This window comes from Perognathus longimembris, chromosome 2 (genome assembly GCF_023159225.1).
Source record: "Perognathus longimembris pacificus isolate PPM17 chromosome 2, ASM2315922v1, whole genome shotgun sequence".
Lineage (NCBI taxonomy): Eukaryota > Metazoa > Chordata > Mammalia > Rodentia > Heteromyidae > Perognathus > Perognathus longimembris.
The window spans coordinates 92,942,638-92,967,767 of record NC_063162.1 but is presented as its reverse complement, the minus strand read 5'-3'; the positions used below and the strand labels follow the sequence as shown (position 1 = coordinate 92,967,767).

General features: G+C 35.3%; 1 protein-coding gene and 1 pseudogene across 5 annotated transcripts in view; one reads left to right on the top strand and one right to left on the bottom strand.

The window, feature by feature from the left end:
• The window catches only part of Snx13 (sorting nexin 13), a 119,154-nt gene that overhangs the window by 73,704 nt on the left and 20,320 nt on the right, over positions 1 to 25,130 (bottom strand). For 2 of the 5 annotated variants that reach the window (XM_048339734.1, XM_048339735.1), the window contains exons 2-5: positions 10,415 to 10,527; positions 6,356 to 6,458; positions 2,886 to 2,975; positions 1,027 to 1,148 (exon numbers count right to left, since the gene is read on the bottom strand). In XM_048339734.1, the coding sequence (XP_048195691.1) occupies positions 1,027 to 1,148; positions 2,886 to 2,975; positions 6,356 to 6,458; positions 10,415 to 10,527 (428 nt within the window). Of the gene's footprint in view, positions 1 to 1,026; positions 1,149 to 2,885; positions 2,976 to 6,355; positions 6,459 to 10,414; positions 10,528 to 25,130 lie in introns of those variants that run through there. The other 3 variants (XM_048339737.1, XM_048339739.1, XM_048339738.1) reach the window with 3 other exon arrangements.
• LOC125346848 lies at positions 20,510 to 20,812 on the top strand (annotated as a pseudogene).

The following is a 25,130-nucleotide window of genomic DNA, read 5'->3' as shown; positions in this document are numbered from 1 at the left end:
AATAAAACTTTAGTACACAAAGGCAAAGAAAAACCATAAAGCACATTTCTGAATATAAATGTTGCCTGTCCTATTTCTATCTCTAATAGCACCTTCCTCATCATTATCCTACTCCTAGATCTCTCACACCCACTTGTTTCCCATCTCCCTTCTATTCCATTCTTCATTCATCAATGTTTACATATCATATACATATCAGTATAAACAAGTTTTACTACGATTCAGTATCTCCTCTTTATTCCAGAGCTAATAATGAATACATTCTCTCAGAACTTGCATACCTACATTCTTCTTTGTTCCCTCCCACCTATTTTTTCTTTTTCCTTTCTCTCTGATCTGCCGACCCACAGAACTTTTATCGTAGCATACACACAACTTAATGGAAGCAATAGAATTATACTAAGGATCTTCTGCCACCTAGTGTAGGGTTTATGGACTTATATAACATCTTCCTTAAAGGGGGAAAAATACATGTATTATTGATGATTCAATTATTAAAACAGCCTAAAACAGTTTAACTCACATTCAAGGTCCAGAGAAAAGGGAAACTCAAGGATATTTAAGGAATTTTCATCACCAAATTGCTTTTGGTATAACAGATACTAATGCTATCCCCTTAATAAAGTACTCTCTAACATGCGATGTCATTTAGCCCTAACAACCTGATTTGGAGATACGAGTTAGTATCCCTGAACTCAAAGAATTTGTGTGTTTTGTCCATTCCAGCTCACAGAGCTTAATAAGTAATAAAGTTCAAATCTAGGAGATTTGAAATCATGTCCATTTCTTCCCAAAATGTTTCCCTCAAAATTACACACACACACACACACACACACACACACACACACACACAACCAGAGCAAAGCCTAAAAGAATATCCCATAAAACCTTCAAGTTTAATAATCTGGGAGTTATCTCACATTAATTGTCTATTGTTCTAGTTACCTTTGGTAGCCCCATGTCATTTAAAAGTTTCCTATTAGAACATCACAACTTTTCTGAATAAAAACAATGTAGTGAGCTTACCTAGTAGCAAACTGAATAAGGGCATTTTGAAGAGTCTGCCTAATTTCAAGAAGAAAAGATTCATCATCACTTAGTGTATAATACCAATACTGGACATAATCCCTCAAGGAAAACTGGATAACCTATAACAAAGTATATTGGGGGAAAATTTAACATTTTAGAATTTTTAAAGTAACAACAGAAAATTAAAAATAAAGATGATTATCTGTCAGTGTTTCTTTACTCTATATCTTAAATTCCTACCATTATTATGAAACTACCATCATTTAAAAAGCTTTAAAGTTTTTAAATTACTCTGGTATCCCAATTTGTTTACTACCCAAACACTATAAAATATTATCTATGGACAAACTCCACCCAAGTTCAGGTAAGGATAGAGTTCGCAGGAAAAAAATTTCAGTGATATAAGAAATGTAAATCAATGTGGTGAAATGAGAACCAAAACAATGTAGATAAATACCAATTCTTAAAAGAAAAAAAAGGTCTTAATAAGATTATTGCATCAGATCCTCTGCTGTATAATTACAATAATATAATTATTCACTTAATTCTACTAATGCCTTTGATACAGCCAATAGTACTGTTAGTACATAAGCAGCAAATAATGCAAATCAAAGTATATACATTTATAGCAAATAAAATAGGGGCTGGGAATATAGCCTAGTGGCAAGAGTGCTTGCCTCCTACACATGAAGCTCTCCGTTCGATTCCCCAGCACCACATATATGGAAAACGGCCAGAAGGGACGCTGTGGCTCAGGTGGCAGAGTGCTGGCCTTGAGCGGGAAGAGGCCAGGGACAGTGCTCAGGCCCTGAGTCCAAGGCCCAGGACTGGCCAAAAATAAATAAATAGATAAATGTGTGTTTGTTTTAAAAATAAAATGGTAAAATTTTAAAGTAGAAAATATTTATAATGCTCAAATAATCAAAGTGATAAAAAAATATGGGAGGGGAATGTTTAACCTAATTCTAACTTTGAGCATATTTTAATCAAACCAGGTAATTTGGGGGGGGGGGTTATTCTCAAAGTGACATACAAAGGGGTTACAGTTTCACACATTAGGCAGAGTACATTTCTTATCAAACTTGTTACCTCCTACCTCATTTTTTCCCTACTTTCCCCCCTTACCAACTCTCACCCCACCCGCCACCCCATGACTTCAACAGTTGGATTTCGGCATATAGTTTTGTAAGTATTCCTGCTGCATTGGTTCGCCTTTTACCCTTTGTCGCCCAATTTTGATATCTTTTTTAAAAATCATAAAATAGAAAAGTTTCTAGAATGGTTTCTGAAACCTTCTGATCTTATTTATCATCAACAATTAATAGTTTAACACTTTCTAATGATAAAATTAAGATGGGCACAGGTGGCTCACACCCGTAATCCTAACTACTCAGGAGGCTGAGATCTGAGAATCCCAGTTCAAAGCCAGCCCAGGCAGAAAAGTCCCCATGAGACCCTTATTTCCAATTAACTACTCAAAAACTAGAAGTGGTGCTGTGGCTCAAGTGGTAGGGTGCTAGTCTTAAGCACAAAGAGGCTCGGGGGCAGAGCCCAGGTCCTGAGTTCAAGCCCCGCAACCAACAACAACAAAAAAGATAAAATTATTTAAAAACATTCTCAAATGTCAGCCAAACAATTTCCAAATGCAGATTTAACCAAAGACTTTCATAGTAGTTACCTTACAACAGATTCTAAATAAGACAGAATCTTCAGGTAAAAAATTCATATGTAATTATAAAATTTCAGTATATTATATAAACAACTAAGTGTATATATCTTATTATTCTCCAAAGAAATACAGTGGACCCTAGCACAGAATGTACACGATTCAAATTTTACAACATGTTGTAACTTACTTGCTGGAGAGGTTCATCAATTATATTGGCACCTGTTAATCTTCTATCAATCTTAATAGTCCTAGCTTCGCGTTTCATTTCTTCTAAGCACTTAAAAGAAATCATAGTGTTTTATTCAGTAGTTTCTTGATTTAAGATCTTTCCAGTTCATTTCAAATTGAATACTCATTGTAACATCTCTTTATAATCCTAAAGACACTAATTTCTTGAGAATATAGCATTAGCAAAACACTATTCACAAAAGTTTAAATTAGCAAACATTATTTAGAATGCAGAAAACTACTATATTTCTATGAACTTAAAAACTACAAAGTGCTTTATTGACACTCAGATATCATTCTTCCCTCTCATTCCTCAGTCATAATCGGTAGAATGTTAGCTACAAAATGAATACATTTTTTAATGGTTTTATTTAAGGACAACCTAAACAACTAAGGGGAAATGTATTTCTTTTCCTTAGAAAGGTCAATAGGAGCATGAAGCAAAAAGTAGTGACTGTTTTTGCCAGTACTGGCGCTTGATCTTAGGGCTTGAAGCTCTTTCTTGGCTTTTTTTCTACCAGTTCATTCTACCAAGTGAGTCACAGCTCCTCTACAGACATTTTGCTGGTTAACTTGACATAAAGAGTCTTAAGGACTTCTGGATTGGCTTCGTACCACAATCCTCAGATCTCAGTTTCCTAAGGAGCTAGGGTTACAGGAATGAGCCACCAGTGCCAGCAGTGGGAGGCCCTTAAAAAATATAATTCCAGGCATAAGTATACACAGTCATTCACTGCATCACATTTCAGTAACAATGGACCAAATTTACTACAGTGATCCTATAAAGTTATAAAGGTCCTGAAAATTTCCAGTTGCCTACTTAATATTAGCTAAGGAACAGGAGAGAGAAAAGAAAATTACCAAAGAAGGGGGCTTAAGAAAAGTTAAAGATTGAGGTTGGGATTTAGCTTAGTAGAAGAGCACTTGCCTGGCAAGTGCAAGGCCCTGAGTTTGGTCCTCAGGTCTGGGGAGGAAATAAAGCTATAAAAGACCAAAAAGTTAAAGACTCAGCAGAAGGTTTTCCTGACCTCAATTGAGCACCTCCTCCAAAATTCTGAGAACATGGACTCCAACACTAAAAAGCTTTCAATAGTAGAAAGCAATGCTCATGATGCAAAAGCAAACATATGATGAAAAAAATGAAACCAAACAAACCACCATGAACATCTTTAGGAAAACATTTACACTGCCTCAGCTTCAGGAAAGTCTTTGAAGAAGGATCCCAAAAGAAAGCACTGCCATCATAAGGACAGTTGCTTCTGAAGGCCTTCCAGGATAGGACATAGAGAGGGAAGTTCCTGATTAAGTTAAGGATACTGTGCATGCACATGTGTATACATGTATGCATGTGTTTGTCAACTGGCAACAGATGTTCATGTTTTAAACTATTCTTACAAAGGAATCAAAAGGTTTTGAATTATTCTATTCTATTCATTTATTTATTTATTTTTAGTTTGTAAAGTAAGCTGGCTGTGGTCCTGCTAGCTTCCCAAGAAACTCAGATCTGAGGATCATGGTTCCAAGCTAAATGGGCAGGCAAACCAGAGAAATTCTTTTTTTTTTTTTTTTTTTTTTTTGCCAGTCCTGGGGCTTGGACTCAGAGCCTGAGAACTGTCTCTGGCTTTTTTTTTTTTGCTCAAGGCACTCTGCCACTTGAGCCACAGCGCCACTTCTGGCCGTTTTCTATATATGTGGTGCTGGGGAATTGAACCCACGGCTTCATGTATATGAGGCAAGCACTCTTGCCACTAGGCCATATTCCCAGCCAAACCTGAGAAATTCTTATCTCCAATTAACCAGCAAAGCTGGAACTGGACCTGTGGCTCAAGTGGTAGAGTGCAAGCCTCAAGTGAAATAAGCCAAGCAAGAACCTGAGACCATGAGTTCAAGCCCCAGTACTGGCACAAAAATAATTTATTAATTTAATTTTTAAAAATAAATATATAGAAAAAAGTTACAGTTACCTAAAAGTTGAATAAATATGTACATTTTTTACAACTTTAGTATAGCCTAAGTGTTTAGTGTTGACTACAGTGACATACTATCTAGGTTTGCTGCCTAACAGCAATAGGCTAGACCATTTACTCTTTAGTATAATAGAGCATACCATCCCAAGTATGAGAAATATGCACTCTATGATGCTTGACAATGACAAAGTCACCTAGCCATGCATTTCTTAGATCTTACGTATATATAAAGTACCACTAAGTTTTTTCATAAAATATGAGTCATATTTCTGAAATAGCAAGTGAAAAGTATTTTGTAATACTATTAAAATAATTTATAAAGATATAACTAGTTAGCATTATGATTTATTATTCAGATCGTAAAAGGATAAACTTCATGAGAATGAAATGTTTCAAAAAAAGCAAAGGTCTATTTCCTCATAAAGACTTCCTAACAAACTCAAGGAATATATATTGATGAAACTTTTACAGAAAAGCTTGTTTTTTTAAGTTTCAAATTACAAAGAAGTTACAAGTACTAAATCCAATTACCCCACTCATAGGTATTAATCTGAGGGAAATGAAGTCAGTTTATTGCATCAGTATTCACAATAGCCAAGATATGAAATCAACATAGATATTAGCCAGAAAAAAATGAATTTTAAAAATATCATACGTATAAAAAATGAAGTCTTAATCAACCATAAAAAAGAATGAACTTAAGTCATTTGCTGGCAAATGGATGGAACTGAAAGACATCATAAATTCAACTGAGGAAAACATGAATCATGCTATATGTTACTCTCCTGTAGAAAAATAAAACAAAACAAATCCAGAAAGTAGAAGAGCAACTATTAGGGCAGAGGAAAAGGAAGATGAGAGAAGGGAAGTAAGAAATCAGAAGGGAGGGTATATATGGTATCAAAGCAAGATACATGCACATGTCACAGTGAAACTGATTAATCTGTACAAATGATATGTATTCATAATAATAAACAATGCTAAGAGAAAGTAAGTCTGCAAAGACATTATCCATATGCAAGTCAGTAGGAGTAAAATTACTTAATTTCAGTAATATAAAATAATATAGGATATAAGTATAACTATGTTAAAACATTAAGAAAACATCCAAATTAAGCTATATTTCCTCAAATTTGTGTTACCATCTAACAATGAGAATGTTTACAAATTAATTTTTTGAATTTTCGTATATTTGTAGTATTAGAGTTTCACTGTGATACTTCCATAGATGTATGCAGCACATAAAAGTAAATCTGAATATATTTACATCCTCCACCATATTTCCATTCCTCTATTCTCAGCTCCCTCAAAATGTTTTTCTAATTATAATTAAATAATCACTCATAAATTTCCAGCAAGCATTAATGACTATGATAATCTGTCAAGTCATAACCAATGATCACATTGATAGTCACTGCAGAGAAACGAACTTTGAGGTTTGCCATTCCCTCACACTATTTACCTTAGGAACCCCAGTTGATGTAGGAGGAAGAAATGAATGTTCACACTGCTCTAGGTATTTTTCTGAATTTGTTTTTCCAAACAGAAGAGTAACCACTAAGCCCCTAGATGGGGGGGAAAAAAAGAGTAATTATAGATACAAAACTCTCTACTGTGAAATGTAAGTTTCAGATCTTTCAACTTTTTCATTAAAAACTCCCTTTGGAAATTTGGTAAACTAGAAATAGATGTTGTTATATTCTCAAGTTTAAAACAAATATAAATATTTTATAATTATAATGCCTTGCAAAGTTTTAATAAAAATGCTTATTTCATAAAGTAGCACAACTTTTTAAATTTTCAAAAAACTGGTCCTTATTACATAAGTAGACATATTGAAAAAATAAAAATGAAGAAAAATATTGCTAAAGGACCTAATTCTACAGTTCTGTTAAGTATGTAAGGTGAAGTATTAATGTTAACACAATTTGTCATTATTGGCCACAGAATAAGCAATGATCTAATTTGTGATTTGTTTTCAAACAAGACTAGAATTATAATTCAAAATGTAAATTTATCTCAAAATATCAGTTTTAAAACAAAGGAACTAGATAAAATAAGCACTGTCTTAGACATAATAAATACTAAGCCTTATTGCTATTTCTCATTTTATTTTTTGTCAATAGCCAAACCCTTAGAAATACACCAACGAATATGGACTTATAATCTTGTAATGATTTCACAGTAATTTTACAATGGTTCTAAAACAGGAGTAACTAGGAAACAGTGAAAAACTAAATAAATATGGTCATCCTCAACTACTTTTTGTTACTACCTGCCATTCTATTAATCTTCAAGTACAAGTTTATACCAATTTTGGTGTTTTTATTTTTATTTTTGGTGTCTGTGTATTGGCACCTGGGTTTTAAAAATGGGGCCACACAGTGTCACTGAGCTCTTATAGCTCACATCTGGTGCTCTCCTAATTGAGCCATACCTCCAGCCCTAATTCTTTTAAGAGGTCTAACACAGAATTATAGGTAAACTTAAAAACAATCTGTGTCACACATTTTATTATTATGCAAAATTATCAGTAAACTTAAAACAATCTGTCAGATCTATTATTGAGAATTACAAGAAAATTTAAACTATGTCATATCTGATACTAGTAAGATTCACATTGGTCTTATATTTCATTTTATGATATATAAAATTGAATATTAAGTATACTTACAAACATAATTGATAATTTACACTAATCAGTCTTATGTTCCTAAATACACTAAATAAACATAATGAAAAATATATTAACTACTGTCTATGATACAATAAAAAAGGAAAGCTAAAGAATAGTCTGAGATTACAAAGAATCTAATTAATAGCTCCTGCGGTGAGGTTTAAGAAAACTAGATGCGACAAATGAATATACAATCCCCCAAATAGAACAGAATGCTATGAAATAAGTGTAATAGGATATTGACAGATACTTTTAATATTCAAAAATAAAATATTAGCTTTTGCTATAAAAAAAGTGTACATTTTACATGGCTAAACAGCAGAACTAAACATTTTTCACCAAATTAAAAAAAAGTAGTCAACGGATAATTCCTTTCAAATTTGACATTTTAAGAAAGACAATAAAAAGTTCAATAATTTACTCAGTGAAGATTTAGAATACGGCTCAAGTGGTAGAGCAGTTATCAAGCACAAGGCCCTTAATTCAATACCCCACCAAGGGGAAAGGGGAAACGACAACAATCTGAAAATACACCCAAACTACGAAATGATTCTAAATCTATAAAATATGTCATCATTTGATTTTAAAAAGCTTATCTTTGTTTTATCTAGCTCGTAGTGCATTAAACTGCACTAAATTACATTAAAGGGCAATCATTCTTCATTAGAGCCAAGTAAAAAAGGTTTGACTCAGTAAATTATGGTCATCGTTGACCATAATTGAGTACTCTATAAACGCTTAATCCTCCTGCAATGAATTTCAGAGGTCTTCTAATAGAAACAGAAATAGCTTCATCTTGTTAGTGACTTTCACTGAGATCACATGGTCTACATTTAAATTTATGACTTCACATGAACTTAGAATATCGCATTGTATAATATGACTCAAGATTATCTAAACACTTTTTAGTACCCATACCACAAATTTCAATAACCAAAAGCTAAATCTAAAATTTTACAAAATGTTGTTAAGAACCCAAGAGTTTTTTGTTATTCACTGACAAATTAATAAATCCAGAAAAGGTATCAATAAAGTGTACTATACATGAGATTAAAACGAACAGGCTCGGGGCTGGGGATATAGCCTAGTGGCAAGAGTGCCTGCCTCGGATACACAAGGCCCTAGGTTCGATTCCCCAGCACCACATATACAGAAAACGGGCAGAAGCGGCGCTGTCGCTCAAGTGGCAGAGTGCTAGCCTTGAGCGGGAAGAAGCCAGGGACAGGCCCTGAGTCCAAGGCCCAGGACTGGCCAAAAAAAACGAACAGGCTGATTATCCTCTGTATTTCAAATGTTATACAGAGTTTAAGAGAAATGATTCTTCTCCCTCCACCTTCCAATTACTCACCTTCAACTCTAATGCTGAAATCTATTTCCCTGACAAAATATTAGGAGTTTAAAATCCTAATGGATTTAAATTTTTTCACTCTTAACAGGGACCAATTCAATTAGTGAAATGGGAATAAACCTCTCCCTTTGATAATATTATCTCCTGAAGAACATCTTTGCAGTGAAATAAGCCTAGACTCTGGGCAGGAAAGGTGGTGCCCTTAATGTATAAGTGAGGAGTGTACTGTGAAGCCCACCTGGTTGCAGATACTCTGAACAGCAGGTTATTTGACTCCTAAGGCTGAAATAAGCTTAATTATTTCGAAACAAAGTATCAGATTTCGACAAGTATTATGAAAATACTGAATCTAACACAAAATGCTATTTTTTTTAGAATGACTTTTCATTCAATAGTATATTCATAGTACAGAATTAGTGTTAAGTTCACTCAAATTACTGAATGAACACAGGACTTTCAAATCCATATCCTGAAAGAAGTTAACAAATGTATTCAGAAGCTACTCTTTCCTTCAGTCTCCTTATACAGTGTCTGTTAATGTTTATATATGCTGTGTTTGTTTCAGCTAAATCCTTTAAACCTACAGGCTCAAACAATTCAGCTCAACATTTGGCGGCCTCAAATATTTTTTTTTAAGATCTAAGTGTACATTCCTCAACTAATTACTTAAGAATAGATTACATATTAAAAACACAATACTGGGGCTGGGGATGTGGCCTAGTGGCAAGAGTGCTTGCCCCGTATACATGAAAGCTCTGGGTTCAATTCCCCAGTACCACAAATACAGAAAATGGCCAGAAATGGCACAGTGGCTCAAGTGGCAGAGTGCTAACCTTGAGCAAAAAGAAGCCAGGGACAGTGCTCAGGCCCTGAGACCAAGCCCTAGGACTGGCCAAAAAACAAAACAAAACAAAACAAAAACACAATACTCTTAACAGCTAAGCTACCTACCATAGACAGAATGTCTAAACAAGTATTTCAGTTGCCCATATATTTTCTTACAATTCAGGTCTAATGACAAATGTTCTTCATAGGAAGCTGTAGGGTATGGCAAAAACCTCCTAAGGAAAGTTTATTTACTTAAGGGAAAATATAAATTCTGTACACCAAATATAAAAACTATGAAGAGGAAACCCCAAAATCATGTTCTTCCTTATCCAGACCAAAGACACAACATTCATTAGAGGCAATAATTAACATTATTTGAAATCTAATCGATAAAACATTATCTTCTACAATGCAAAAGTTGGTGTAACGTCTCATGTTATCATAAAGAATGAATTTTCACCATTAAAAGAATGTCAAAATGAATTTTTAAATCTTAAAATGTTTCATATTATAAAAAAATACTCAAAAACTGAAATTTAATTTTGAAGATAGCCACCTATATTTGATGCGTCAAAACACCACTCAGAAATAAATCATACCCCTAGTTTTCAGTTATTTTTTCTCAACAATGTAAATTACATGACTGTAAAATTATTCAGTGTACTTACCCACCCACAAAGCAGAGGATATAAAATGCCAAATAAAATATTACAAAGGGTCCAAAAGTTATCAGAAAAAGGACAATGCCAAGGCTTCCCCATCCCAATATGGATAGATTGGTCTGCAATAAAACAAAAATAAAATAAGCGATTCGCCAGATGAATTAGAAACAAACCAACAAAACTATTATATAATTTAAAATTTTTCATTTTAAACATTTATGATAATTTTCAGTAAGTATTAAAATATTGTACTCTTGAAAACAAAAATACATAGAAGTTCACAGAACATCATCAATCGCTAAAGTAAACTCTAGTGGTAAGGCAAAGAAAGGTACAGCAGGGAAGTTACATACATTACTAAGTAGTTACATACATTACTAAACTAGAATGAGAAATGTAGCAACATTTTCATAGAATATCTGCATATTTAATTTGCAAACACATCGTGCAAAAGGTTAAATAGGTTATAGTTATTTAGAAAATTTAATTTTAAAATTAAGTCTCACAAACTACAGCATAGAGACATTTTCTAAAAATTAAATTTCAAAGTAAAAAGTGTGTAGTTTTGTAATACTCTGTTCAAATGCTGTTCAAAAACTTGTAAAATTTTAATAGCAAAAGTTTCAACTTCCAATTTCCAAAATTACCCTAAGATCAAAAGCAAAGTATTTTCAAAAAGTCTCCCAACTTTTTCAAATTTATATAAAACTGCCCTGTTTTATCTAGTAAAAATACTTCTTTTGTTAAGGACACACTCAAGTTTAGGAATTTTCAGTCATTATGAATAAGTGAATGTATTCAGTTCAGCAAACTTCTGCATCCATGTGCCCTGCCCTATGAGGTACACAAAGAAAGTATTTGTCCCACTTCCACCATTAAGTAAGTAGTACAGAGAAGAATGTCTTACAGGAATGAAACAATTTGACACTGAACTAAAAGAAAATAAGAGAAAGCATTATAAGATGCTAATCCAAAAAAATTAATGACCAAAATACTCTGAAACAGACAGTAACTGCTGTGCTTATGAAAGAAAAGAGAGTTTTATCCATTCATTCATTATTCACCAGTCATAGACTATGTCCTATGTGCTAAAGCACAATTCCAGGTTCTGAGGAAAAAACAAGGAACAGAGAATACCCTTCATAAGTCCATCTTCCACAAGGAAAGAAACATAAGTATACCCTCCCACATCCACAAGCAAGGAAACGCATAGTTGTATGAAATGGGGAAAAGTATCCTGGAGAAAAAGTCAACTGTGGACTGACTACTTTAAGCAGCTCTGAATCAAAATATGATACATTATCAGAAATCCTAATAAATTATTTAGAAAGGATTTATTTAGAATAACAAGTCTTTATTCATATCTTCTTCTGTGTCTTTCACTGAAGTCTTCTTGTCTTTTACTTTTTCCACTACAGCATGACATGACTGTTGTTAGGTGCTATTTTTTTTTAATCTTTTTTCCTCATCCTGACCAGTTACATTTTAACCAGAGCACAGAATGCTAGGCTTTCATGTTCTGCTACCTCAATCAGTTGGGAATACTATTTTACCTACAGAAGTGGTCTCCTATGACTTCCTTTTCAGAGCTGAAAGTAGGACACAGTGATTTAGAACAAAGCAGAGCAGCACAATCCCTCCAATAACATTTCTGCTGAACATAGAATACTGGATCCATGCTACAGTATTACCAAAGACTCAACTACTGGAAACGAATGACTTTTCTCAATAACCACACCAAAACTTTATCCACTAAGACTTCAAGAAAAGAGTACTTGTAAACTCCACAAAGAGCTGAAAGCACACATGACCCAGATAATTTAATCAACCTATCTTTTCCAATGAGCCTTGATCTAATATTAGCACTATTACCCTTTCTGTACACAGATTTATATCAGCTAATCTATTTTTCAAAGCTAAACAACTTATTGCTTGCGAATATATTCACAGCTTTTTAAATTAAAACCAAAGAAGTGTTTATGTCTAAGGATAAAAAGTATGAAATTGAAGGATAACCATCAGTGGTTTCTCAAGTTGTTTTTATTTATAAGTGATTGGTTTTAACTGTAATAAAAAATATTTATGTGCTCAAACATTTGAATTATACAATTCACAATTAAAGATTTTTTCAAGAAACATAATAAAAAATAGTTGGTATGGAAAAATTAATAAAGTAATTAAGGAGAGGTCAGATTATCTATAAAATTATTTTCCTAGAGTCTTACAGGTCTTGTATCATTTGAAAAGGACAGCAAATCCGACACACACTCACATGCTCCCATGCGCACACACACACACTCACATGCTCCCGTGCGCACACGCACACACACATACACATCTCCAGTTCACTCAAATAAAATCCATGAATATCTACACTTTACCAGTGCTAATGATTTAGCAATAATCAGAAATTACTATCACATTTTTTCAAAACCCAAGATAACACTTAATAAATTTATGAGAGGAAATTTTTGTTGTTTTTCCATCTTGTTTTTGTTTGTTGTGATGATGAGGATCCAATAGTAGTAAACTCAAAACCTCATATATACTAGAAAAGTGCTCTACCACTAAGGTATAATATAATCCAGCCCTGGAGAACCTTTCAAATTAGAGACTAAAAAAATTGCACATGTCATACTGAGCAAGTCAAACAAACACTCTGTTCATTTGTTCTACTGTTAATCTGTGTCATTGAAATATCAGAATTGTGGAGTGTCAAAAAAGAGTTCCATGCTATTAAACACATCACTTAACATTTCTGAGTTCTAATTATTTCCTAAAATAATAATGCTGATGAAATTGAGCTAAGCTTACACTATGCACCATGTCAAAAATCTTTCACAAATTCAGTTATTACCTAAACATATAACCTACAATGAACGCAAGAAAAGAAAGAAAACAAAGAAATCTATACAGCTATTTTAAAAAAAACTTTAATATATTACCATTTTCTTTGCTAAATTAAAAAAAAGCAACACCGAAATACTCATGCTGCTTATATAATCTAAGAAACCTTCAAGATCCTGTTCTGCAATACTTACAAGATAATTTCTTGGGGCTGGGAATATGGCTTAGTGGTAGAGTGCCTAGCATGCATGAAGCCCTGGGTTAGATTCCTCAGTACCACATAAACAGAAAAAGCCAAAGTGGTGCTGTGGCTCAAGTGGGGGGGGTGGGGGAGAAGTGGGGGGGGGCGCGGAGAAGAAGATAAGTGCATAGTTTGGGGTTTTTTGTTTTGTTTTGTTTTGGGTTCCCATACTGGGGCTTGAACTCAGGGCCCAGGTGTTGTCTCTTGGCTATTTCACTCAAGGCTGGCATTCTACCACTTGAGCCACAACTTCACTTCCTGCTTTCCTTTTTTTTTTTTTTGCCAGTCCTGGGGCTTGAACTCAGGGCCTGAGCACTGCCCCTGGCTTCATTTTGCTCAAGACTAGCACTCTACCACTTGAGCCACAGGGCCACTTCTGGGTTTTTCCTATATATGTGTGCTGCTGAGGAATCGAACCCAGGGCTTCATGTATGCAAGGAAAGCACTTTACCACTTGGCCATATTTCCAGACCCTGCTTCCAGCTTTTTGCTGGTTATTTATAAGGTAAGAGTCTGATGGACATTTCCTGCCTGGAATTTCAAGCTAGCTTTCAACTGCAATCCTCAGATCTCAGCTTCTTGTGTACTAGGATTAAATATATGCGCCACCAGTGCCTGGCAGCACATAGTCTTAAAATGTGCATTTTCATTCAGTGTATCTGGAGCAAGGCCTGTGATTCATTTCTAACAAGCTGCCAAAACTATCTAAACAAAGTTAGCTGTGTATTTATAAGCCTCCCTAAATTATTTTTATTGGGTTTAAGTTACTACTTATGTTTCACAGTACACATTTCAACTTTAACCATGATGAAAATTATCATTCTATTCTACATAGCTTATGAAGTGTATGAACTTTAACAATAAAATCACTTCATCTACCTCAGATGACATGTACATTACTTTCCTTTTGTATATTAACATCTGCTCTGGGCTGGGAAAATGGCCTAGTGGCAAGAGTGCTTGCCTCATATACATGAAGCCCTAGGTTTGATTCCTCAGCAGCATCACATATATAGAAAAGGCCAGAAGTGGCTCTGTGGCTCAAGTTGGCAGAGTGCTAGCCTTGAGCAAGAAGCCAGGGACAGTGCTCAGGCCCTGAGTTCAAGCCCCAGGACTGGCGGAAAAAAAAAAAAAAGAAATTAGCATCTGTTCCCTCTTTCACTCATTCCTTCCTTCCCATCCTAAACTAATTTCTACATTTATGAATGCTTATTCATAATTCCAATATCTGAAAACCAAAATTGTATCAAGCATTCTATATGCTATCTCACTTGCTGCTATGAACAACTTACAAAGTAGTGGAAAAGACAGTAGTACATAAATGCTCAAAAATGATGGAGCTACATTACTCAAGTTCAAATTCCACCAAATGTTTTAGTAATGTAGTCACATTCCCTCTCCTACATCATGTGCTTGTTATGAATCGCAAATGAATCCATGGTCCAGTGGTCAATTTTAACTTAGTCACCACTATTATATTGACTTTAACAATACTGAAACTAAGGCACAGGGACATTTAAAAGATTTATAAAGGTCATACAGCTACTGAGTGTTATGTAACCCTGAGCAAATCCCGATTCCTTATATAAATCCTGAAATCTGTCAACCAGAAGTTAAAATTAAGATTTTAAGAAAAATCTTATATGAGTATTTGCTTTCATCTAAGTATTTTTGTTTGTATCTTCCAATACTAGGGCTTGAATTCAAGGCCTCAAGCCATTACTAGGTAGGGTTTTTTCCTGCTCAAGGCTGGTGCTCCACCTCCTGAGACACATCTCCAGTTGCAGCTTTCTGGCGTTTAATGAAGGTAAAAGTCTTTGGGATTTGTCTGCCTGCATTGACTTCAAACCTCAATTGTAGATCTCAGGTTCCTCCGTAGCTAAGATTATATAAATGTGAGCAAGGCAACTGGCTTCATCTAAGTATTAATCAGTTAAAGTGACTCCTAAGAAACTAGTCCAAAACCTACCATAATAAATCCCTGATTTGAACATAAAGCACATGCCTTTTATTAGGAAATCAATTAATTCTGTATCTAAATAAGTGCAAAGAATTTCCATCTCAAAGGGTGTCAATTTATTACCATGCCCATAAACACACTCAGAATACTATGTCTAACTATGTTGGAATGTTGAAATGGCAATGTAAAGAAACAAATATGTCTCCTGATAATACAAGGTAAATGGAAATGATTTACCTTTATATTTTATGTCTATCAAGGCATACTGACAATAATCTCATTTGATCCTAGGAAAAGCATTAAAATAGTATGAGTTACAGATTCCAGTTTGTCACTTCCTATATAACTTCTACAAAATTATTAAACCTCTTTATGACCCAAAATTCTCAGATGAAATCACCTTTCTAGCTACAGTAGATCACTTAAGAAACTCTGCTCATAACTGAAGAGCAAATTTGATTTTAGAGCCAAGTCTAGATTATCCTGGCTCATGTAAAAACCAGTTGTTTTAGATCAGCTAGAGGAAGATTGTCAGAAGTATCATAAAAGTACTTTGGACTTTTATATGAATTTCCCTACAGTAAGTTAATTACTCTCAGAAATAAATTAACATGAGATTCCTAAGTATTGTATATGGCTGAGGGCAGCCAAACAAGGCCAAGTATCTGAAAGTTGCTATGACTTCAATGGCAACTTGAGTCACAGAAGTCATAAAAGGTTCAACAACCAAATAGCCCTAAGAGTGGCCTTATTACAAGCATAGTCTGAGTTTCCTCCACATTTTTTCATACAGTAAGTAGATTTCAACAGAATGTTGAGATTTGGTTCTAGGGCTCAGTTAACCAAACTAACTGGCCCCAAACCTCTCTTTCCATGTTCTCATTAAGATCCTCATTTAATCCTTAAGATATCTAGTATATCCTTTGTGAGGATGGTTAAAGATGACTGACATGGCACAAGCTTTCAACTTACTGTTGAGCTAACAGGAAGTGAAAGCTTTTTCAACTACCTCTGCCTACAAACTACCCAACTAGCCAGATGGCAAACGTGATTACCTCCAGAAAGCTAAAGAGCTTCTCCTTCCCTACTGGGGTGACCACAATAACGTGTGTGTGTATGTGTACACATACATGTGTATATGTACACACATATATAACATAATTACACATATGCACACATATATACATATGTATATACACATGTATGTATACATATACACATACCTTACGTATCTTCTGTTTGTTAGTAACAAAACCATCTCTTTTTCAACTTTATACAGTTCTAACACTGAATTTAATATGTGTGTTTTTTAAAACATGTATGTGAGACTCCTTCACTTTTGTGATTATTACTTTTGTGATTATTAGTAATAAAAGGTCTTATACTCCTATATGGTCTTAGAATCCTAGCATCCAGTAACAAGAACTGAAAAATGGGTTGGAAAATTCACAAACTTAATTACAGGGGAGCACAAAGATACTGATAAAATGCAATCCACTAAAATTTGCTCAAAAGGGAAGGAAAAAAAAAAAACTCAAGACAGTAACAGAGAGTAACAGTGGATTTGATCACATGCATATATGAAAATATCCCAGGAAAAAACCCTTTGTACACTATCTGTTAATAAACATAAAGAAAATTTTAAGATACTGTTTAAAAGTCTCATTGATCTCTTTTAAAGAATGCTAAATAACCAACACATTTATTATTTAATGGAAGGACTTGGAAAAAATTATACTAAGTGAAGTGAGCCAGACCCAAAGAAACATGGACTCCATGGTCTCCCTCATAGGGAATAATTAGCACTGGTTTAGGCTAGTCACAGCAGAGGATCACAAGAGGCCAATAGCTATGACCTTATGAACATATAAGATGATGCTAAGTGAAATGAACTCCATGTTATGGAAATGAGTGTTATAACACTGTTGTAATTATTTTCAACATGCCATGTGAAACCATAACTTTCTTTTATTGATGATCTTCTTGTATCCCCTTCCTGTGGTTGTACCCACACTATCACTGTATCTCATCTGAGTACCCTGGATACTGTACACATTGGTATTAGAACTAGGGTAGGGAAAGGGAATATCAAAATTGAGAGGCAAAAGATAAAAAGCAATACTTACAAAACCATTTGTGTAAACCAACTGAACAATTCATGGAGGGAAAGGGAATTAGAGAGGGGGGAGGGGGGAAATGAGGGAGGAGGTAACAAATTGTATAAGAAATGTACCCACTGCCTTACGTATGAAACTGTAAGCCCTCTGTACATCACTTTGACAATAAATAAATAATTATTCAGGAAAAAAAAGGAATTTGGTAATTCTAACCACTGTCTGGATAATGGTATTAAATAGTCCAGTATTTGTTAGCTGGTATTAGTATTGTAGTTCATTTTAACAAAAATGGTCCTTAAATTTAAAAAAAATGTTCTATGAAGTCATTTAAAATGTAATTTGCAGGCTGGGAATGTGGCTTAGCAGTAGAGTGCTTGCCTAGCATGCATGAAGCCCTGGGTTCGATTCCTCAGCACCACATAAACAGAAAAAGCCGGAAGTGGCGCTGTGGTTCAAGTGGTAGAATGCTAGCCTTGAGCAAAAAGAAGCCAGGGACAGTGCTCAGGCCCTGAGTTCAAGCCCCCAAGACTAACAAAAAAATGTAATTTGCTTAAAAATAATCCTGGAGGATCCAGGCACTGGTGGCTGTACTCAGCCTGTACACACAAGGCTGTAATCTGAGGATTGAGGTTCAAAGCCAACCCTGCCAAGAAAGCCCAAGAGATTCTTATCTTCAGTTAACGAGCAGAAACCTGGAAGTGGAAGTATAGCTCAAATGACAGAGCAGCAGCCTTAAGCAAGAAATATCAGGGACATCACCCAGGCACTGAGTTCAAGACCTAGGACCAGCACACACATGCATACACACAAAGGAAAGAAAAGACTATCATGCCTGCAGTACTAGCTACTCAAAGACTGAGATAGGGAAGGTCAAAGTCTGAAGCTGTTCAGAAAACTGCAAGAGACTCCATCTCCCAATTAATCAGCACAAAATAGTTTTAAAAAATTAACCATGCACAGCCACCAGTGGCCCACAGCTATGATCCTAGCTACTCAAAAGACTGAGGTTTGAGGAATGACATTTGAAGCTAGCCAGAGCAGGAAAGTCTGTGAGACTCATATATCTAATTAACCAACAAATGGCTGGAAGTAAAAGTGTGGCTTAAGTGGCTAGCTAGTCTTGAGCAAAAATACTGAGGGGATATAGCACAAAGATCCTGAGTTCAAGCCCCAGGGCCAGCAGGGTGCACTTGTGCACACACATACAAACACACAAATTAACCAGTTGGAGACATGACTCAAATGGTAGAGTACAAACCAAGAGCAAGCAAACTGAGCAACCTCAAGGCCCTGAGTTCAAGGACCAGTACCAAAAGAAAATAAAACACAACAAAAATACTTGCACTAATCAGGTAACTTCAACTGTAGGAAAATAAATGCCAATAAATAAGGTATGTGTTTACAACTCAGTGAACTCATCTGTGATTAAATTTTTCTCATGTTTAAGTATAATAGTGATACAACATATACATGTCTATTTGAATAAGAACATGGCACTAAGTAATGAGTTTTAATACCCTACTTTGTGGGTAAGAAAATGTGTTTGATAAAAACTATTGTCCTCCAAACAAAGTACTTTACAGATTTCCTAGTGGTCCTATAGTAAATTAGGCCAGTATTTATTGGGCCTTACTGATGCAAATAGAAATCATACAACTCTTGCTAGTATGTTTTCTTTTTAAAGTTAAAATATACATCAAGTGTGCCATATTCCTATAATCCCATCACTCAGATGAAAAAGAGAATACAAAATTCAAAGCTTCACTAAACAACATAACCAAGGACAAAAGAAATTTTAAAATAAAATATATATGCAAAATAACATAAATCTGACATGTACCACAATAGATTTATGAATTGTATAGGGAAAATGAAAAGGACAATATTTCCAAACCTTAAGCAGTTCTGAAGCTTCTTTTAAAATGTCTTAAGGCAGTTTTGGAGTTAAAACAAGAAATACAAATCTGTTCATATATTATGCATATATCCATGTATATACCCCAATATATTCATATCTTTGATTTTTCTAAGACAGAAAAAAAATTCTATTCATTCTGAGGGGAAAACAGCACAAGGGTGATATATTTTTTTCAGTGGCAAACTTTCTTAATGGAAGCTAAGGTATGAAAACATATGCCCATTTTACAAAGGGTTATCACTCCTTTCCAGTTTAGTGTAATGATAAAAACCTCAAAGGTAATAAACTCATTGCCTCAAGAGCATTCAAGTTTTGTTTTATGAAGGAAAAAAAATCAGGAAATCACCTACAGGAGCTACTGGTAGTAATTTTCTATAAGCTATTAAACAAGAATAAAGGAAATAAGGACAAGGAAAATTAGAACTACTTTGCAAGTACACCATGAATATCTTTAAGCAGAAGAAAGTCTACCAAGTTTTTAGTTTCTTATACTCTGACTACATACATTCAATGCCCATATAATCCAACTAATCTTGTTTTGTAATCCGTCCCTTCTCACTATCCCACACATTATGCAGAAATGACTTATAAGACTTCATCTTTACAATAACCAACAAAAAACAAGCTAGAGATGTGGTTTAAGTAGTAAAGTAGCAGCTGAGGAAACTAAGCCACACAAATGTAAGGCCTGCCCAGGTTCAAGTCCCAGTATCAGGACCAGCTCAAAAGTGTATCTTCCGGGGGCTGGGGATATGGCCTAGTGGCAAGAGAGCTTGCCTCATATACATGAGGCCCTGGGTTCAATTCCCCAGCACCACATATACAGGAAACGGCCAGAAGTGGTGCTGTGGCTCAAGTGGCAGAGTGCTAGCCTTGAGCAAAAGGAAGCCAGGGACAGTGCTCAGGCCCTGAGTCCAAGGCCCAGGACTGGCAAAAAAAAAAGTGTATCTTCCATCTTCAGAGGAAGTGGGCTGCCAGGTGAACTTGGCACAGGGAGTGTGTCCATGCCCAATCCACCATGTCAAAGGTTTCGTTTAAAATCACGCTGACATCAGAGCCGCAGCTGCCTTACAAAGTACTCAGTTTCCTGAAAGTACACCTTTCACAGCAGTGTTAAAGTTTGCAGCAGAAGAATGTAAAAGTTCCTGCAGCCACAAGTGCAATTATTACCAATGATTGAAAAGGAATAAATCCTGCACAGACAGCTGGAATTGTTTTTCTAAAACATGGTTCAGAACTTCGAATTATGCCTAGGAATCGTGTTGAAAGTTGTTAGTATCTGCTACTTGAAACATACATTTGCCTTTCAGAATAAATACTAGTATATACTGATGTTGTGAAGTTGAAATCAAACATTGGGCATACTCGGAAAACACCCAAGAATCGAAAAGCAATGAAAGGCAACACAGTTCTTCTTGTTGCTCTTCCTGTCAAGAGGAGTGCTTGTGGACGGAGGATACCACCACCGAGAAGGTCAGAAAGTAGTAACCTTACAACACAAGTAGGGAGTTTATTTGGGGCAAATGGATTATCCAAAATTGTGCTTCACCTGAAGGATGAATGGTGATTCATTCTGAGAACACCTGAATTAAAATTAATTAAAATTTAATGACTCAATATATTTATTTGTCCTTGATTTTTAAAAGTAAAAATTTGAATGCTGGTGATTGTTTGCTGCCATCTGTTTTTCACACATAGTTTAATTTTGAAATATATAGTTTATTGTGAAGATAATATTCAGTGAGTAGTTATCAATCTTAAATTCCATCAGTTATGACTTTTAAGTTTCTAACCATGTGTCATTAATTTTAGTATCAACAAATTAAAAATTTGGTATTTTGATTGAACCATTGGATACATAAATTGATGACTTATACCGAATAGTGTTAACAATGATCCCTCAAATCTAGTATTTGTCAGGGTGGAAATATGAAAGTACCCTTTGCTGAGTTATGCATTCCTTTACCAGTCTCTTTTGATAAATTTTAAGACAAAAACTATTGCCTTTGAGGATATTTTTATATAGCACTTATAGAGTATTGTTACTCTATAATATTTTTATATAGCACAATACAGAGTATTGTTACATCGTCGATATGAAATTTACAGTATAGCCTAACCGGAAATGATAGTGAGTTACACTTATTGAAGACCCAGCTTTTTAAGGACATGCTCAACCATGGGGATAAGAAGCCAGAGAAAGGGGCTGGGGATATAGCCTAGTGGCAAGAGTGCCTGCCTCGGATACACGAGGCCCTAGGTTCGATTCCCCAGCACCACATATACAGAAAACGGCCAGAAGCGGCGCTGTGGCTCAAGTGGCGGAGTGCTAGCCTTGAGCGGGAAGAAGCCAGGGACAGTGCTCAGGCCCGGAGTCCAAGGCCCAGGACTAGCCAAAAAAAAAAAAAAAAAAAAAAAAAAGAAGCCAGAGAAAGGAAAGTGACTAGGCTTTGGCAAGAAGGGAAGCAACAGTGAAGAGGAACAGGATATTCACACAGAATAACAGAAAAGGTCAACTTTTTTTTTTGAAACTTACAGTTGACAAAACTGCAGTACATGTAGGAGAAAATTAAGATAACAAAATACTTGAAAGCAAAATAGCAGAGAAATAAAGCATGGACCTTTCAGTCTATTAGTTTCAAAATACCTTTATTAGAATCCAAAGAATGATATGCATAATGGAAGGTTTTATTTTTTATCAGTACCTGTGCATATCTTGGATGACGAATGATATGTCTAGTGATTGAGAATCAATACTTGACCTCCTATATTTCAAACAGTGAACTCTTTGGAGGAAAGAGTTATATCTGTAGTAAGTTTTCAGTAAAATCTTACTGAGTTAGTCATACGTGAAATATCACATCATTTTTATTATAGCATATCTCAGTGTTTTCCCTTCCCAAGGCTTACTGGGAGAACAAAAAAATAACAGGATCAGAATGTGACATGGTAATTTGAGAAATTTTCCAGAGCCAGGCACAAATGATATGTGGCTCACACTTATCCTAGCTACATGGGAGGCTAAGAATAAAAGCATCTCCGTTCAAGGCCGGCCCTGGCAGAACATTCATGGGACTTCCTTCCCAGCACATGTCTAGGCATGGCATGTACCTATCATTCCAAACCACATGAGTGACTGAAATTGGGAGAGCCATGATTCCAGGTCAACTCAGGCAGAAAAGTATGAGATTCTGTCTCCATGGAGGGAAATTGGACTCCGGACCACCTGAGATTCCAGCAACAGTGTGAAGTCTAAAGTAGATTGTGGCAGGAAACCAGACCACATCTCAGAAATAGGGTTCAAGTGGTATAACAGTCTGGCCTGCAAGCAAGCAAGCTTGCCCTGAGTACAAAACCCCTCTCTCCCCAAATTACCAGATATTACAAAATTGATGAATAGAGGGATGTTAAATTATCAAAGGAGGAGATGGTGATATAGAATGCATACTATTAATATTTGATGAGATGTTTAAATTCTGATGCTCAAAAGTTCCTGTTTCATATAAACTAGCTAGCCAGTGGTTTTTTTATACCCTGACCCAGAAGTTTTGGCTTAAGTTCTGCTTTTAGCACAAAAACCTTCTAACTGCATAAATACTTCTGTTGTAATGCTTTCTTTGTTTTGGAAATTAGACTGTACTTATTAAGACTTGTATTAAACAGCTGGATATTTTGTTATTAAGTAAATGATCTGTAAGTTCTTTGTGCAAAATGTTTTCAAGTTATATGTTTAAATGCATTACTGAACTGTAATTTTACAAAAATACATTTTGTTATACTATGAAAGAAGTGTATGGCTGGGAATATGGCCTAGTGGCAAGAGTGCTTGCCTCATATACATGAAGCCCTGAGTTAGATTCCCCAGCACCACATATATAGAAAACGGCCAGAAGTGGTGCTGTGGCTCACGTGGCAGAGTGCTAGCCTTCAGCAAAAAGCAGCCAGGGACAGTGCTCAGGCCCTGAGTCCAAGGCACAGGACTGGCAATAATAATAATAATAATAATAATAATAATAATAATAACTGTACAACTGGGTGAGGAGAACTGGGGGGAGGGGAGGTGGGAGAAAAATGAGGGAGTAACAAGTATGACAAGAAATGTATTCACTATCTTATGTATGTAACTGTAACCCCTCTGTACATCACCTTGGCAATGAAATTTTTTTTAAGTGTATCTTCCTTTATGCAAGTCTTTCCTAATAAGCAACTTGCCCTATTCCAAAACAGAATATTGGTCAGTGCATTCTCTGCCCTCATTGTATTATTTAAAATTCTATGGTACTTATTTATGTTTACCTGCCTCTTCTAAATTGGGAACTTCTTTCATCTATCTATTCATTCACTAAATGCTACAATTTATGTATCTAAGGAAAGAAGGTTTTACAATTTCAAAGATAAATCACACACAGTCCCCGGACTCAACAAGTTCATTATATTGTAGGAGATATACATATATAATCGCAAAAGCATATAGTGCTGAGCACTGGTGACTCATGCCTGTAATTCTAGCTACTCAGGAGGCTGAGATCTGAGGATTTTGATTCAAAGCCAGCCCGGGCAAGAAAGTCCATGAAACTCTTATCCCCAATTAACCACTAGAAAACGGCAAGTGGACATGTGGCTCAAGTGGCAGATCACTATTTTAAGCCCCACGACAGATGGGGGGGGGGGGTTACAACAATATAGCAAGTAAAATTGCAGACATGCATATGTTACAAGACATGAACCACGTCAATAAACAACTGAATATGAAATCAACACATACTCGAAACGGCACATATTATGTGTCTATCCCATTCTCTCATCCCCAGTCTTGAGGTTTACATTATTCCACCTATTTTTCCTTCCCCAACCTCCTATTATTCTAAACCAACTAAACGTGATAGAACAGTGGCCAACTCATTGTCTCCCATATAATGAATACCTTCTAAGATGTGGCTCCATTGTAATTTAAGCTAACTTCTCATTAACTTAAAAAGTTATAAACTCAACACTTACTAGGCAAACATGAAAAGAGACAGTGCACTCTGTGACTCTTAACAGCCATTTTGACAGGACATGTAGATAAATGAGTAGGTAACATAGCCAGTTGGAGGAACAGAAATGAAGTAAACTCATGCTGAAATGCCGTGATGTGAAATGAGTAGCCAGTTTTTTACATTTCATGGCTTTTTAGTTCCCATCCCATGTTTACTTTCACAGATTCCCCTTTAAACACAAAGCAATTATGGTCTTTAAAAATAAAATCTTTAGCAGAAAAGTTCTGAAAACAGGTAAAGGCCAAGATGATACAGTCCTTTTTGTTTTACTTCCTGTTAGTCACTAAGTATGAACAGCACAGTCTAACACAAAAGTAGTCAGAATTCTGGTTTCTATCCCTTACAGTGAACTTGGGTAACAAAATTATCTTTCAACCTTTGTTTACTTACTTCTTGCATAAGGTATGAATTAGATTAGAGATTCATTTGCTTAAACAGTTTTAACATGATTTTGGATAATGAGTGGGTATGCATACATACTCATGCACCCATCCAAATGTGAACACAGAAATTCAAAGATGTTACTTTTGAAGCAATCCCTTTAGGTGCTCTTGTGACATTTTATAACTCCAAGAAAGAGGTATAAATTTGTGAAGTATA